The following is a 13,888-nucleotide window of genomic DNA, read 5'->3' as shown; positions in this document are numbered from 1 at the left end:
CCCTGCGCTCGCTGCCTGGGCGCCATCTTGAGGCTCCTCCTCCGCGGGCGCCGAGCGGCAAAGTCAAAGCGCAAAATGGCGGCTGAGGGGCTGTTCAACCGGCCGCTGTGCGTGCAAGTGAGGGGCCCGGGCTGCCAGGAGAGGTGAGTGACGGCGCGGCGGGCTCTAACGTGGTCTCGTCTTCAGCTGTAGGGAAGCTTTGTTGTCTCATTCGAGAGAAAGGCTCCCGAGCGACGCGTTTTTCTTTATGCGCTTTGCTTCCTGCGCTGTATCTGAGCGGCTGTCGGGCGTGTGGCGGTGCGGCTTTGGGGCTGCGGTAGGGATCCCCGCGTTAAGGGGCCGGAGCGGCTCCTACCGGGGAGAAGGCGCAGAGGGGCATTGGTAACAGAGGGAAAACGGTTGCAGAGGGGACGGGGGGGACGTGGCTTCCCTGCAGGCTGCGTGGGGCTGGAGTTTGTGCCTTGGTGCCGTGGGGCTGAGGCCGGCCGCTGTTTGCATGCGTCTCCTGGGGAGCCGCGGTTGCTGCGGGACCGGCGGGCCCGCTTCTGCCTGGCGGCGCCGCGCTCCGCAGCTATCCTTTGCGCGGCTTCCGGGGTCCCTTTAGCTCTTTCGTTACTGCCCCAGCTTCGCTCGGCCCGGCTCGGCTGTGCTGAGGGGTTTCTGCCGAGGGCTTAGCCGCTTCGGCCCCTTCCCGTGCGATCGGGCGGGGGCCGCCGCGCCGCGCCCCTCAGGCTTCCCTCAGGGGGCGGCGGCGGCCGCGCTCGGCAGCTCGGGACAGCCTACGGATGTTTTGTGTGAAGCGGGTATTTAAACGGTAGCAAGCTTCAGTAATATCGGTTGTGTCTGCGTTAGTCTATGTGCGCAAGGATTTGGGCAACTCCATTTTGCCTGTGTTAGTTTGCACAGAACGGTTGGTTTCCATGGGGGTGTTTTAATGTGAGTAACCTCTCAGGTCCCTCGACAAGAAGTGTATGAAAACTAAGGTAGCAGTGCTTAAATGATTGTTATAATCTTCAGCAGTCGTTAATACATCTCAGCAGACTTTTCCAGAGGTTCTGGTTTCAGACAAAACTTAAAAACTTCTGCCTTGTTATTTAGAGTTTGGTGGATCATAAGCATAAAACAAAAAACTGAGGTGACTGAGGAGCTGTAATGATAGCTGAAAGCCCCACAATTTCAGTTATCTTAGTAGTAGTCATCAATGCGAGGTTTCTTGATGTTTCTGCCTAAATTTTTTTTGCTGTCATCTGATTCCTGTAAGGTTGCTACAAACACATGTTATTTGAAGAATATTTTCTTGATTTGTTAATGTTGCATCTTTTTATACACAGGAGATTAGATGTTCGAGTGAATATTGAGCTACTGTCAATTTCTAATCCTGTTCACAGAAAGGTTTGTGGATTAGTTATGTTTGTGTCATTCATTGTTTTATCAGTGTTTCATTGCCTAACAGGACAAATAGGCAAAGGAAAAGCAAAATAAGATTTTGCTATGTTTGTCACTTGATCTTATTTTATTTTTGAGTAACTCAGTTGGTTCGGTATGATTCTCGCCATAGCCTTTTTAACTCACCCTTTTTAGTTCTGCTGTTCATGGAAATTGATAAACTTAAAAATGGGAAGAATTTGTAGACCTTTGGAGGAGCTTGAGTTAGCTTAAGAGCAGTCTCATTTTAAACATAGTTAGTTCTTGTTTAAAAATGCTATTGCCCTTGCAAAGTCCTCACCTAAACTACTGAAAATGACAACCGTGTGGATGCAACATTTTGGTTTTTATCAGTGTGTGTGTGTTGCTGTCCTTGAATGTTTGGAATTCATCCAGTAGGGACAGGAAAGAAGTAATGTACTAATTTGCAGTAAAAAAAAAAATCCTTAGGAAAGTAGCAATAAGATTTATATTAGGGGTTATAGAACCTATTTTGTTGTATATCTGATTTGTTATTTAAACTTTATTCCACCTACCATGATGTTATGGTTGGTCATCAGTTGGTGGTAGAATTAATGAAGACAGATGAGTGTGTAAAGGAGCACAACATATATATATATATATATATATATATTTAATTCTCTTAACTGTGATGATGATAATGTTATGTGAAGAAGCAGTGTTCAGTTAAGAACTGTGTACTAAGTTTTAGCCTTTATAAGCAGGATTGTTGAAATCCAGTTGTGTACATCACTGAGTGATCATTTCAAAGAGATAACTTCCTGTACTCGGATCAGTTTGTGGTACATGGAACAAAGCAGGTGTTCTTATCCTACCTGACAGCCTACCCTAGTAGTATTGTATTGTCAGTAGTTTTTAACAGCTAGCTTTATGTGTAAATCCCAAGGTTTGTTTTTACATCTCTAGCTAAGAATTTTGTTATTCTTAGTGGTACCTGAATTACTGCAACTTACTTCAGTTTTGTATGTGTGCGTGTGCTGTGATAACACCTCAGTTAGGCTGGAAGAGACGGTCAGTTTTCTACTTGCTTTTCTTCTGCTCTTCACATGGGTTTGAGCCTCTCCATTAGACAGCAGGTGTGTGGGTCTAATGTACCAGGTGTTTTTAATAGTCCCAGCCTTGTAATGAAAGAATACCATTTACAGAGAAAGCAATTTTTCCAAAACACTGTGGAGGCTTCCAGTGAACAAATGAGAGTTTATTTTTTAAAACCTAAGTAGCATAAAACTACAATTTTCCTTATCAGTTTACTAGATTTTAGCAGTATCAATTATATGTTTCCTTTGCTAAGCTCTGTATTCAAATATATAGACTGTTCAGAAGGTGTTTTCTCAAATTGCTTGGAGCAGTAGGTCCTGAAAAACCTGCAGATGTGGGAATGGCGTGTTTGTGACCCACTACAGCGGACTGCTCGCTCATAGGTGGGATCTACACACTCCTTAATGATGGGGGATATTCTTCCTTCAGCAGGCAAATAATTTTCTTTAGGTAAAACAATGAAGAGATGTGGAATTTTGAAAAATTTGCTGCTGAAATTTGAATGTTTTCTACTTCTATTTTTGTGAGAAATAATTTTCCCGTTGTTTTTTTTCTTCCCCTCTGTAGTATTTAAAATTTAAATTGTGTTAAATGTGAATGTTTCCTCCTTTCTAAATTAGTTGCCACAATTCTTATTTTAATTTGGTTAAAAAGTCAAAATATTAAATAAACTGTTTGCAATATTGTTTTACAACATTTAAACAATCCTACAGTGTGTTTTACAGTATTTTAAAATCATGTAAATACCTTTCTTTTCAGGATTTAGCTGTCCGATTGACTAACGATGCTGATCCTTTTTTCCTTTATAATCTTGTCATATCTGAGGAAGATTTTCAAAGGTGAGTGAAGTTGTAATATTTGTGAACATTCCTCATGGTAATAATAAGTTTTTTAGCTTATAAAGGTTTATCTTAGAATTTTGGTTCTAGCATATCTCACTTGCAGATTTTTGGCAGTAGTGTTCTCTTTCACCCATCTGTGAAACTGCTATGTCTAGGAAGGTTATTGGCTCGAGGTTATGCAGATGAGTGACAGAATCCTGACATTAAGTTCCCTGTGTTACAGTACCACAATTTATTATACTCCCTGTGTCTCTTTTTTTATCATAACTGCTTCTTACAGATTATTGTGAGTTTGTGAACTATTTTGAGAGCTAGCTCCAAGAGGAAAGTATATTTGCATACATAGTTTCCAAACCTGAGGCTTTGTCTTGTAGTTGTTTTTTTTTTCCATTCTAATTGCACTGTTGCATCTCAGTTTACTTCGCTTGCTCAGAATTTGATCATCAAATTTGAGCCCCAGGCACAAACAGTTCATTCTTTTCTTCTTCAAAAAAGATATTATCATATATCATACATATACACCTGTGTAATCAACGTACTTCAAAAGTAAAATAGAATTTTTAAAGCAGATGTGCAGAAATATTTCATTATACAAAGTATGGCTTCTGCATACATGTTTACAAGTCTGTTTCTGTCTTCGAGTTTACCACATCTGTGGTGAAGGTGCACAATTAAATGAGCAAGTAGGCAGGTAAAGTCATTGTAATGGTTGAGTCTTCCCTCATCTGCAAAGCATTGTCCCTTTATACTTCCCTGTGCCCCTATCCTTACTGTGCTGTGCTTAAGAAGGACTTATACTTGAAGGAATATGCTTGTTCTGCCACAAAAGCTTTTTTTTTTTTTTTTTCTTAGCGCAGCAGCCTTGCAAGATTTCTGGACGTTAAAAATATTCTCTGGTGATTATTATCCAAGATATGATCACATTTCTTCTGTGTTCAGAGTTGAAAATAACATATTAGCGAACGTTAATGATGTGATCAGGATTGGTTCTTTCTATTCATGTAAACAAAATACTTTTTAGAAAATAAATTACATTTCTATATAATGTTAATATTTTTTTCCCAATCTGTTTATGTAGCTTGAAATCCCAGCAAGGTCTCTTGGTAGACTTCTCTGCCTTTCCACAAAAATTTATAGATCTGCTTCAACAATGCATTCATGAACAGAACAAAGATATCCCGAGGTAGGTGATAAGTGAGTACCATATTACTCTGTGTATCTGCTTTGAGGTTTTAAAATATTTGTCCAACAGACTAAGTCAGTAGAACAAGGATTGTTTAACCTTTCCTTGGACACATCTCAGTATCAATTAGTGGATGTTGCCTACACAGCCTAAATCTTAAGAGGTCTCAGCAGTGACATTGCTGCCTAATAATAGGCTCCCTTATCAGAACTGAAGCTGGCAAGTTTCAACAAGTTAGCAGGTGTGCAAGGATGCAGCACCAATGTGTGTGTGATTTGGGTGGTTGTATGTTTTTGTGTTGTTTTTCATTGTTTTTGTGTGTGTGTGTGTTTTTTTTTTTCAGGGGGGTGGAACAGTTTAATACTAGAGAGCTAATACAAGTTTAATGGACTGAAGTGTAAATTGTTATTTTTCACAAGAGAAGCCACAGTAATAAGGCATTCTGATAAGGATTTTCTCTTGCTTTCGTTTCAGTGCTCAGATACTAATATGTGAGGTGGGTGACCTGAGGTTTACTCTTTCCCGTAGTGGCATTTTCATACGTGGCTTTTGTGTGCGAGCATACTGAGAAAGCCCTGTTCAGAGTACCTCACTCCCCAGTAGTTAGGGTTGTTTCCTGAAGTATGTACCATGGACTTTGAATTTAACTAGGCTATAGGATTGAGGAGTCTGTTTTCTTTTGGAATTAGGTTACCAAGCCCTTACTTGATTTTGGACACCTAAGTTTAAGATGGGCTTCTGAAAATTTTACAGATAACTAAACTGATAAGTTTTGTACATTTCTTGTTATAAAGTGCAAGCATTCCAAATTATATTTAATTTTTGTCGTATCAACTACAACATTAGAATTGAATGGCATAGTTATTTTTTCAAATGAAAAACTGGTCAGCCTTTTATTGCATGTATAAAAATATATTTTATTTGAAAATAGAATTGTGTTTGTTGTTGTTGTTGTTTTGTTTTGTTTTTCCCTAGGTTTTTGCTGCAGTTAGTTTCTTCAACATCTGATCTAGATCACACTCCTGTCTCTTTAAATATAGTGGAGACCAACCCTTTTAAGCATCTTACCCATCTCTCTCTAAAATTCCTACCGGGAAATGATGCAGAAATAAAGAAATTTTTAGCCAACTGCTTGAAATGCCTTAAGGTAAAACAATGACTGAGTTGCAACTAGGTCTTGATGCTATGTGTACTTAAACTTTTTTTTTTCAGTCTTAATACTTCAAAAGCATGCACCAAATGGTGTAGTTTTTTTATTATTATTTTAGTTCATGTGTGGCATTGCATGCAGTTATTTTGGTACATGTTATAAAACTAAATTGTTGGTTTCACTCTAGCAATGAAAATCTTACATATCCACTAAACCAAGTGTTATAATTCGAACTGACAGAAAATCAGGTCTTTCTATATGCAGTGCATGCACTATGCAGCTGTTGAATACTTTGGTGTTTCATGCTTCATAGCCTTGTTCTGATTGCCAGAACAACTGCAAAAATAACATACAGTAAGCTTTCTGTCTTTTTTTCTGCAGTTGGGTTTAGGAAACCACATGTGTGTGTGTGTGTAATTCTAAGGTTCTAGGGGCTTAAGAGGGCTAGTGGTTATAGCAAGTGAGAATTGTAACGTTGGTGCAGTTGGTAGCGTGTTAAATTTTATCTAATGCGAAATTAATGATTTCATAGTTTGACTGTTGTCTCTTTTCGTAGCCTGCGATTTGCCTATCTTCTATCATGCTGTCATGTTTAGCGCTGCCTAAGAAGTCATTTTAACAAAACAAATTTACAATATTTAGTTCATTTGTTACTAATGCAGCTCCTTTGTACACAAGTCTTTATAATTCTCTTTCCTAAAGAGACTTAATAAGTTTAATGCAGGATTTTTACCTTGTGAGCTAATGCATTTATTTTTTTAATGTATAGATAATCTTACTCAATATGGATTTTATTTAATAAGGTGATGTTTCCACAAATACAATGTTTATGTGGCTGCTTAGAAAGGATATAATGATGGTAAAATGGAACCTAAATACTAGCAATTTAGGAGCTAAGGGTTTGTCTTGATATCAATTTGTACATAGGAAGACAAAATGGTTTTGGAAGAAAAGCTTAAAAAAACTGAAGAGGATCTTACCAGACAACTGAGCTACACTCAGCAGGTAATGTACATTTTTAACTCTCCTGTTCCAAGTTGTTTACTGCCTAGGTTAGGTGATCAATGCTATATGTGAATACAACTTGTAAATAGTGGACTTCCAGTATAAGGTTATGCTAACAAATTCATTTTTTCTTGTTCTACTTCTTTTTTTTTTTTTTCCTGTTTTAGTACTTTTTTTTTCCCCCAGTCTGTGGAGAATGTATGTATAGTGGCTACCTAGCCAAAATAATTGATGTGGAAGTGAGAGAAAAGAATAAAAGTAGACAAATATTCTGTAAATATTCTGCGTATGGTTAGAAACCTTTATATTTGCAGAAACTGTCAAACCATGACAAATAAATCAGAAGTATTGGAGGTTATATTACTCTACTTTTTGATTTTTATAGTCAGCCCAGTAGTGACTTTGCATTTGCGCTGTAGGAGAACGGTAGCAATGGGTCAAATTCTAGAACTATCAAGGTGGCTTTTTTGACCATTGTGAAACAGAAAAATTTCCTTAAATCTGTTGTGGAGTTTTTTTTGGAGTAGAACACTCGTCTTTGCATTTTTCATACAATTGGAGCCTAATAGATTATATTTGGTAAATTGGAATGCAGAATTACAAACCAAAAAGATGAAAAGATGCTGCTTAAGAACTCTCCCCCGGCCCCTCCCACTAGAGCACTTTGTGTTTAAAACTTCCAGAAGAGATAATGATAGGGAACATCAGGAGACTGTTTTTTCACTCTTAAGTTAGAAGAAAATACAATTTGAAATGAAGATTGTTTTATTCACATCAGGTCAGAAAGCTGCTATTGAGCTTTTCAACAACTTTCCTGTTCTTAGAGTGACTGGATATTTTGGTGTCTTGTACTGAGATGCACTTTCACAAAGAAACAATAAAGAATCATTCAGTATCAAATTAAATGCTGCGGTTTTTAAAACCTTGTTGTGTGGTTTGTCAAACTTCAACAGAGCTTGTCAGAGAAGAGCCGAGAACTAGACAAACTGAAAAATGAATGGACATCGTACACTGCAGCTCTGACAAACAAACACACGCAGGAGTTGACAAATGAAAAGGAAAGAACTCTCCAGGTATGACAGCAGGAAAGAATTAACAATATTCTTGGCTTCATCTTAAGATTCTTTGGATAACTATTTGCTTTTCTTCTCTTTGTAGGCACAAGCTCAGTACCAACAACAGCACGAACAACAGAAAAAGGAATTGGAAAGCTTGCATCAGAAAAGTATTCAACAGTTGCAGAACAGACTCTCAGAACTTGAGGTTATCAATAAGGATCTAACAGAAAGGAGATACAAAGGAGACTCCACAGTCAGAGAACTGAAAGCAAAGCTTTCTGGAGTAGATGATGTATGGCTAATTAATTCCCATAACCAAACTTATAATTTTTAGAGCATTAAAGCTGCCTGCCTATGCTTGTAAGAGAAAATACAGCATATTAAGTTTGACTCTTCTTCATTCCACATTTTACATGCTATAATTTCAATATATCTTTTTAAATTAGCATTATAGTGTTTTGTTTTTTTTTTTTTGATTAAAATAATAAAATTCCTTCCCAACATTCTAGGAATGTCAAAGAGCAAAGCAGGAGGTGCTGTCACTGCGGCGGGAGAACACTACTCTTGATGCTGAATGTCATGAAAAAGAGAAACTCATTAATCAATTACAGACTCGGGTTGCTGTCCTGGAACAAGAGATCAAAGATAAAGATCAACTAGTTGTTAGAACCAAAGAAGTATTAGATGCAACACAAGAACAAAAGGTTCCTTCAAGTTTCAAAATCATTCTCTCTAAACCTCTGTAAACCTTGTTAATTGTAGCGTCTTTAGGTTACTAGATGACCAGATTTTATGAGTGCAGCAAGTAAGCTTTCAAATGTAGATAAAGGTCCTGAATTACGGCATCAAAAGTAAACTGGGTTCATTTTGATGAAAGTAGCCACTGTTTTAATATTTTGTGGCAGTTGGGTGAAGTTAGTGGTAATTTTTGTAAAGGTGGATGAATTGAGAGAACCTTGTGTAATTTGACTGAAAAGCAAGGACTGATTTTTTCTATTTTTTTTAAGGACTGGTTATAAAAATTAATGAGGTTCTATGTAAAATTATGATGTCTATTCCATATCTTTATTGTTAAAAAATATTCAAAATTCTTTTAAAGGTGATACTGGAAGAGAGTACAGAGAAAAAACAAAGTCATATTGAAAAACTTGAGACAACAATTAGGTCACTGTCATCTGAACTTCTTAAGGTTTGTTTGAACATACCATTAGCTTTATGTCTGTCTGTCTTTTAGGTGTTTCTTATTTTGAAAATACACATTTTTTTTTAATAGGCTAATGAAATTATCAAGAAGTTACAAGGAGATTTGAAAACCTTAATGAGTAAATTAAAATTGAAAAATACAGTAACGATTCAACAAGAAAAACTATTAGCAGAAAAAGAAGAGAGACTTCAAAAAGAGCAGAGAGAATTGCAGGAGACTGGACAATCTCTTCGAATGAAGGAGCAGGAGGTATTGTGATAGATTAACCTCTGTCCTGTAAACATTATTGTATGTAGTATGTTTTCTTGTGTGTATCGTGGGTTTTTTAAAACTTAAAATACTTACAGCAATAATTCTATTCAACATAATAGACTTACTTTTAGTTAGTTAATACATGGATGTGTGTGATGAATGTTTTCATATTTTCATGTTAAACTGATTTGCAAGAGATGTACATCCACATGAAGGAAAATACTGTTAAAAGTTCAAAGCAGTGCAACAAATGAATAGACATACTTTACAGGGTATCTTCCTGCAAAAGTTGGAGGTAGAGGCAAAAACAGCAAGAGAGTGAACTTGTTCCCTTCTCTTACTTAGGGCCCTTGCATTATTTAATTATGAAGAATTAAGGTCAGAAAGGTCTCTGGCTGCAGTCTGGTCCAAACCCTGTCTAGAAGCAGGACTGACTTTAAAAGTATTGTCATACCGCTTTTGTATAATATTTCGTTTGAACTTCTCTAATTTTAGAATTTTCCTGATCCTTCACTTCTTATGTATATATCCATTACTTCGTATATATATGATCATATTTCTTGAGTTTTGAATTGGTACTAGTTCCTGATGGAGCCATAATTAGTATGGGAACATTGCAGGTTTGCAAGTTACAAGAACAACTTGAAGCTACAATACAGAAACTGGAAGAAAGTAAGCAGTTACTGAAAACCAATGAAAACGGTACGTTTATACCATTTAATTTCTCCCTCTTTAAAATTACAGTGATTGAGCTGCTACTGAAAATGAATGGGAGGCAGCTTTATTGCTTTGTGTGTTTGCTTTTTTTTTTTTTTTCAGAGCTGCAATTATTGTCATTATAGCAAAAATAAGCTTCTGTCTGGGTGTGCAGTAACCTAGAGCTGCACAATAGAGATGACTTCCTTTGCAGTTGGTGCTTGTGGATGCTCGGGGGGTAGTGTGTGAATGTGTGTGTGCGTGTGCGTGGGGCTAGCTCTAGCTTAGGGTGCAGAGGAAGGAACAGTGTCCCGTAGGGGTGTGTGGGGGGGAAGCTTAAGCAAAAAAACCTTTTTGTGAGACCTGGCCTTACAGTGATACTTGAGCTTGAGGAAGTGGGTTGGGGGAAAGCCCACCAAACTGTCACTTTTGTTTGAGGAAGAGTTAATTGGTGTTTTAAACAGCTTGTTTTAGGTAGGAGGTGAGCTTGACCTTTTTTTTCATTCCTCTTCAGTAATCACATGGTTAAACAAACAGCTGAATGAAGTTCAGATGGCAAAGAAGATGGATACTCCTACTGGCACGCATGGTGGTGCTAGGACTGCAATTTCACCTCATGGCATGGTAAGATACAAATATAAATAGTAATAAACTGTTGTTGTTGTTAGGACATAATACCCAATTTGGTGCTAGTTGATGCCCTGGCCTTGGGGGTATTTTCTAAGCTCTAACTTATCAAAATACATGAAACAATATTAAAACTGTTTTTGAAAAAATTGTGTGGGATGAAAACAAACACCTCCCCACTCCCCATTTTTGCGTTGTGAAGTTAACTAGTTAACTTATGTTCTAATGATCTTTGTATGAATCAAAACATAAAGTTTATTCCTATTTGGATATGCGTATTAGTGAAATTTAGAATGTGAAAATGCACGGTAAAAAGCCCTATCAGGCTATCACTAAGAATCGTAGCTTAGTGGTTCCTACTCTTTTTTTAGTCTCCATGCGTACAGACTTCTATTTTCGCCTTGCAGCTGATAAGTGAGTTTCTTACTCAGTAGAAGGGCAAATTCATGTGAAGATGCCTGACTTACGCATTTAACATATTAATCAATTACACAGTATGTAACTTACTATGATTTTATTTTAGTATAAGCTAGAACAGTGCTCATGTCTTTCAAATTTTAAAAGGCTACAGGTTTTCCTTAGGAATGTGAATGTTGGAAAAGTTCTTTTTTCTTCCTATTAGAAAGAATTACATGATAGAAATGTTAACTTTGCAATTGTGTTTACTTGTTAAGCTTGAAATTTCAAATCTCTATAAGAGCAAATGTATTTGAAGAGTTGTTTTCTCCTTTACAGATGTATTCTTCTTTTCTTACAGATGTGTTCTTTCTCTTACAGCTTGACCGACCATCCTTTCCTAGCCTAGGAATCAATCATCCCTTTTCTCCCCTGTATGCCTTCCAGAAGTTTCCAGAACAAGCACGTAACAAAAATACCAATCCGCAATGTCCAGTACCAAAGGTAGGCATTTTGACATTTCTGTTTGGCTAAAGATATAACAACATAAAATATCAAAACTTTGTTTTGAATGTTTCTCAAAATGCATAAATATTTGCAGTATAACCTAGTGTACTGCTTAACAAAGATAATATACTACTAGCATGCTTTGCTCTACTTAACAACTATTCGAAGCATAGAAATGTTAATCCCTGAGAAGCCCACTCTGAATACTTGCGGGTGGACCATCATATCTGGAATATCTGGAGCATCTTTACCTAACCTGCAACTCCTTTTTTCTGCAGATTCAATTTAACACACAGCTTTCAAAAATGGATCAACATTCAGATGTTCAGACAGTGACTGCTACAACTAGTCATCCAGCAAATAAGGAGAAGTAAGTATTATCTATTGCATTTTTCTTTTTTTATAAAGCCATTTATCTTCTGTGAGTATCTGCAACTGAGCAAAACATTTCCAATACCAAGCTTGATCTGTGATCTGATTTTCTCCACTGACATGTTAATGAATTTAAGTTGTGGCAGACTTACTGCTCAGTAAGCTTGGTTTGCAGATAACAAATGAAGATCCTTGCTTTCAGGAGGAAGTACCAAGGAGGTATGTCCCTTCTGGTGACATATCCGTGGCTACCAGGTGATAGATCAGTCAGAAAATGAGTTGTAGATTGTTCTTATTTGACTGAGTCAGGCATTGTTTATATTTGAATGATAAAGTTCATCGGAACTTAGTAGTTCCACTTCAAGCCCCCCCCCCCCCCCCACTGTGTTTCTATCCACAGTCAATGTTAATTGTTTTAAATCTTAATTAGCCTTTTTATTTCTAGTGGTGATAATTTGGGGCTGGAATCAAAGTATTTCAAGAAAAAAGATGACAGCATTCCTTTACGAGGGCTTAGTCAAAATACACTAAACTCAGGTATGTGTGTATGGAAAGTTAAACAAGACCTTATTTGAAATGTACTTAAAGGGTAATAGTAGTTATGATTCTATGAACACTATTTTGTTTCTGCTATTCTACAGAGTACTTGAAACCCTACTTATCAACAAAAGTCCAACCATCACCAACAGCTGCAGTAACAACAGCCTCAGCTTATTTTCCTGGATAGCAGACAGGACACTTAAGAATTTTCTCTTAACTGTTTGGGGAATTTGGAGATGTCCTGTATTAACGTATTTGTAAAGTATCAGTATGAACTGATAAGTTGATTTCTGGACCTGTTTTCTTTGAGAAAGATATCTTGACTTATATGGATGACTTCTCAGGATAGTTAAGCCAATTCAGAAAAGATAAAGCTTTAAGGGGCCTCAGCCTTAATGGTAATGCCACTGTAGGTAAGTCACTGAATTAAGAGCTGAATTTTCTCCTGGTATTGTATTAGAAGACTTTGTCTTCCGGAAAATGCACATAAGTGCAGTGACATCTTTGTTATAGGAATTGACAGGTGTGGCTCTGTAACAGATGATGTGTATTCTCTGGTATTCCCCGATATGGAACATTTTTTCCATATGAATACTTTCTTTCTTTGAGAGAAAGGGTGTTGCACATAATTTCCAGCACTTTCTGGGTTATGCTGTTAACTTCACTAATGGTCAAGCTTGTAAGTTAGCATGACTGTTTTTTTCCCTTACAGGTTTATTTTTGAAAACTTGATCAATTTGGGAACCAGCTTATTTGAGTTGCATACAGGTTTACAAATAATATAACTAATACTAAGATGATTTCACTGAAGGTATAAAACTGTGGTTTAAAAATGTCATTTGGGGTTTCCCTAATGTCTGTTTTCTGTCAGTACTATATCCCCCAGGCCACCACACATAAAATGCTATAAAGCAATTTATCTGAATTATTGAAATTAGCACAACATCTGAAAGCTATCTTGTATTTACTAATTGTATTTTACAACTATAGTACTGCATAGAAACTGAGGATATTCTAACATTCGAATTTAGATTGAGTCTATTCAGCATATTCTATTACCTGTGCTCAAATGCTAGAATCATGTTACAACTTCATTTGCTGCAATTTTTAATTTGGTGTCCCAATAAAGAACTGGCATGCAAGTACTTGTAACATCTAAAATATACTTTTTTTTTTCAAAGCCAGTCTACATACTTGTTTTTAAAGATAGTTCATACCTGAATATTTAACTGCAGCCAGAGGGTTGTATATTTTAGTGGTTTGTTTTGCAGTGCAAAATTTGTATATTTGTTTATAATCAGCACCATGTTAATGTATATTGACTTTTGATATGTGTAAGTTTCAATGGAAATATTAAAACATTTATAAAACATCACTTTTCAGAGGCTTTTAAGATTACTAAATTAATATTTCTAGTACACTGACATGCCAAGATGAGGACAACGCCAGAATGGTTCTGTACTATTGTATTCACTTTTCTCTGGAGTTTCCTTCCCAGCTTATTCACTTCCCCACCCAACGCTGCATTGCTGGACCAGCGCTATGATGCACGTACCATCCCCAGATGACAGC

At 37.0% G+C, this 13,888-nt stretch overlaps 1 protein-coding gene across 4 annotated transcripts; it reads left to right on the top strand.

Moving 5' to 3' along the window:
* Positions 1–61: 61 nt before the first annotated feature.
* Positions 62–13,688, top strand: SASS6 (SAS-6 centriolar assembly protein). Of its 4 annotated transcripts, none has more exons than XM_083846378.1 (17): positions 62–143; positions 1,332–1,392; positions 3,244–3,323; positions 4,405–4,509; positions 5,485–5,656; positions 6,587–6,664; positions 7,618–7,737; positions 7,823–8,014; positions 8,232–8,426; positions 8,822–8,911; positions 8,996–9,175; positions 9,799–9,880; positions 10,389–10,498; positions 11,279–11,401; positions 11,683–11,774; positions 12,222–12,313; positions 12,418–13,688. In XM_083846378.1, the coding sequence occupies exons 1-17, from the start codon at positions 76–78 to the stop codon at positions 12,501–12,503; spliced, it is 1,926 nt and encodes a 641-aa protein (XP_083702504.1). In that variant the 5' UTR covers positions 62–75; the 3' UTR covers positions 12,504–13,688. The 4 variants fall into 4 exon arrangements, 3 of the variants coding, with proteins under 3 accessions (XP_083702504.1, XP_083702502.1, XP_083702503.1); XM_083846376.1 differs by lacking the exon at positions 62–143 and adding an exon at positions 160–381; XM_083846377.1 differs by lacking the exon at positions 62–143 and adding an exon at positions 427–936.
* Positions 13,689–13,888: the final 200 nt, after the last annotated feature.

This window comes from Anser anser (assembly GCF_964211835.1).
Source record: "Anser anser genome assembly, chromosome: 8".
NCBI lineage: Eukaryota > Metazoa > Chordata > Aves > Anseriformes > Anatidae > Anser > Anser anser.
This window is presented reverse-complemented; position numbering and strand designations above follow the sequence as displayed.

Excerpts from the sequence above, each read along its gene's own strand:
- SASS6 (XM_083846376.1), top strand. The coding sequence starts at position 248 with ATGCGCTTTGCTTCCTGCGCTGTATCTGAGCGGCTGTCGGGCGTGTGG. Across the intron at positions 6,665-7,617 it reads AACTGAGCTACACTCAGCAG|AGCTTGTCAGAGAAGAGCCG; the intron begins GTAATGTACATT and ends AAACTTCAACAG. Across the intron at positions 8,427-8,821 it reads ATGCAACACAAGAACAAAAG|GTGATACTGGAAGAGAGTAC; the intron begins GTTCCTTCAAGT and ends ATTCTTTTAAAG.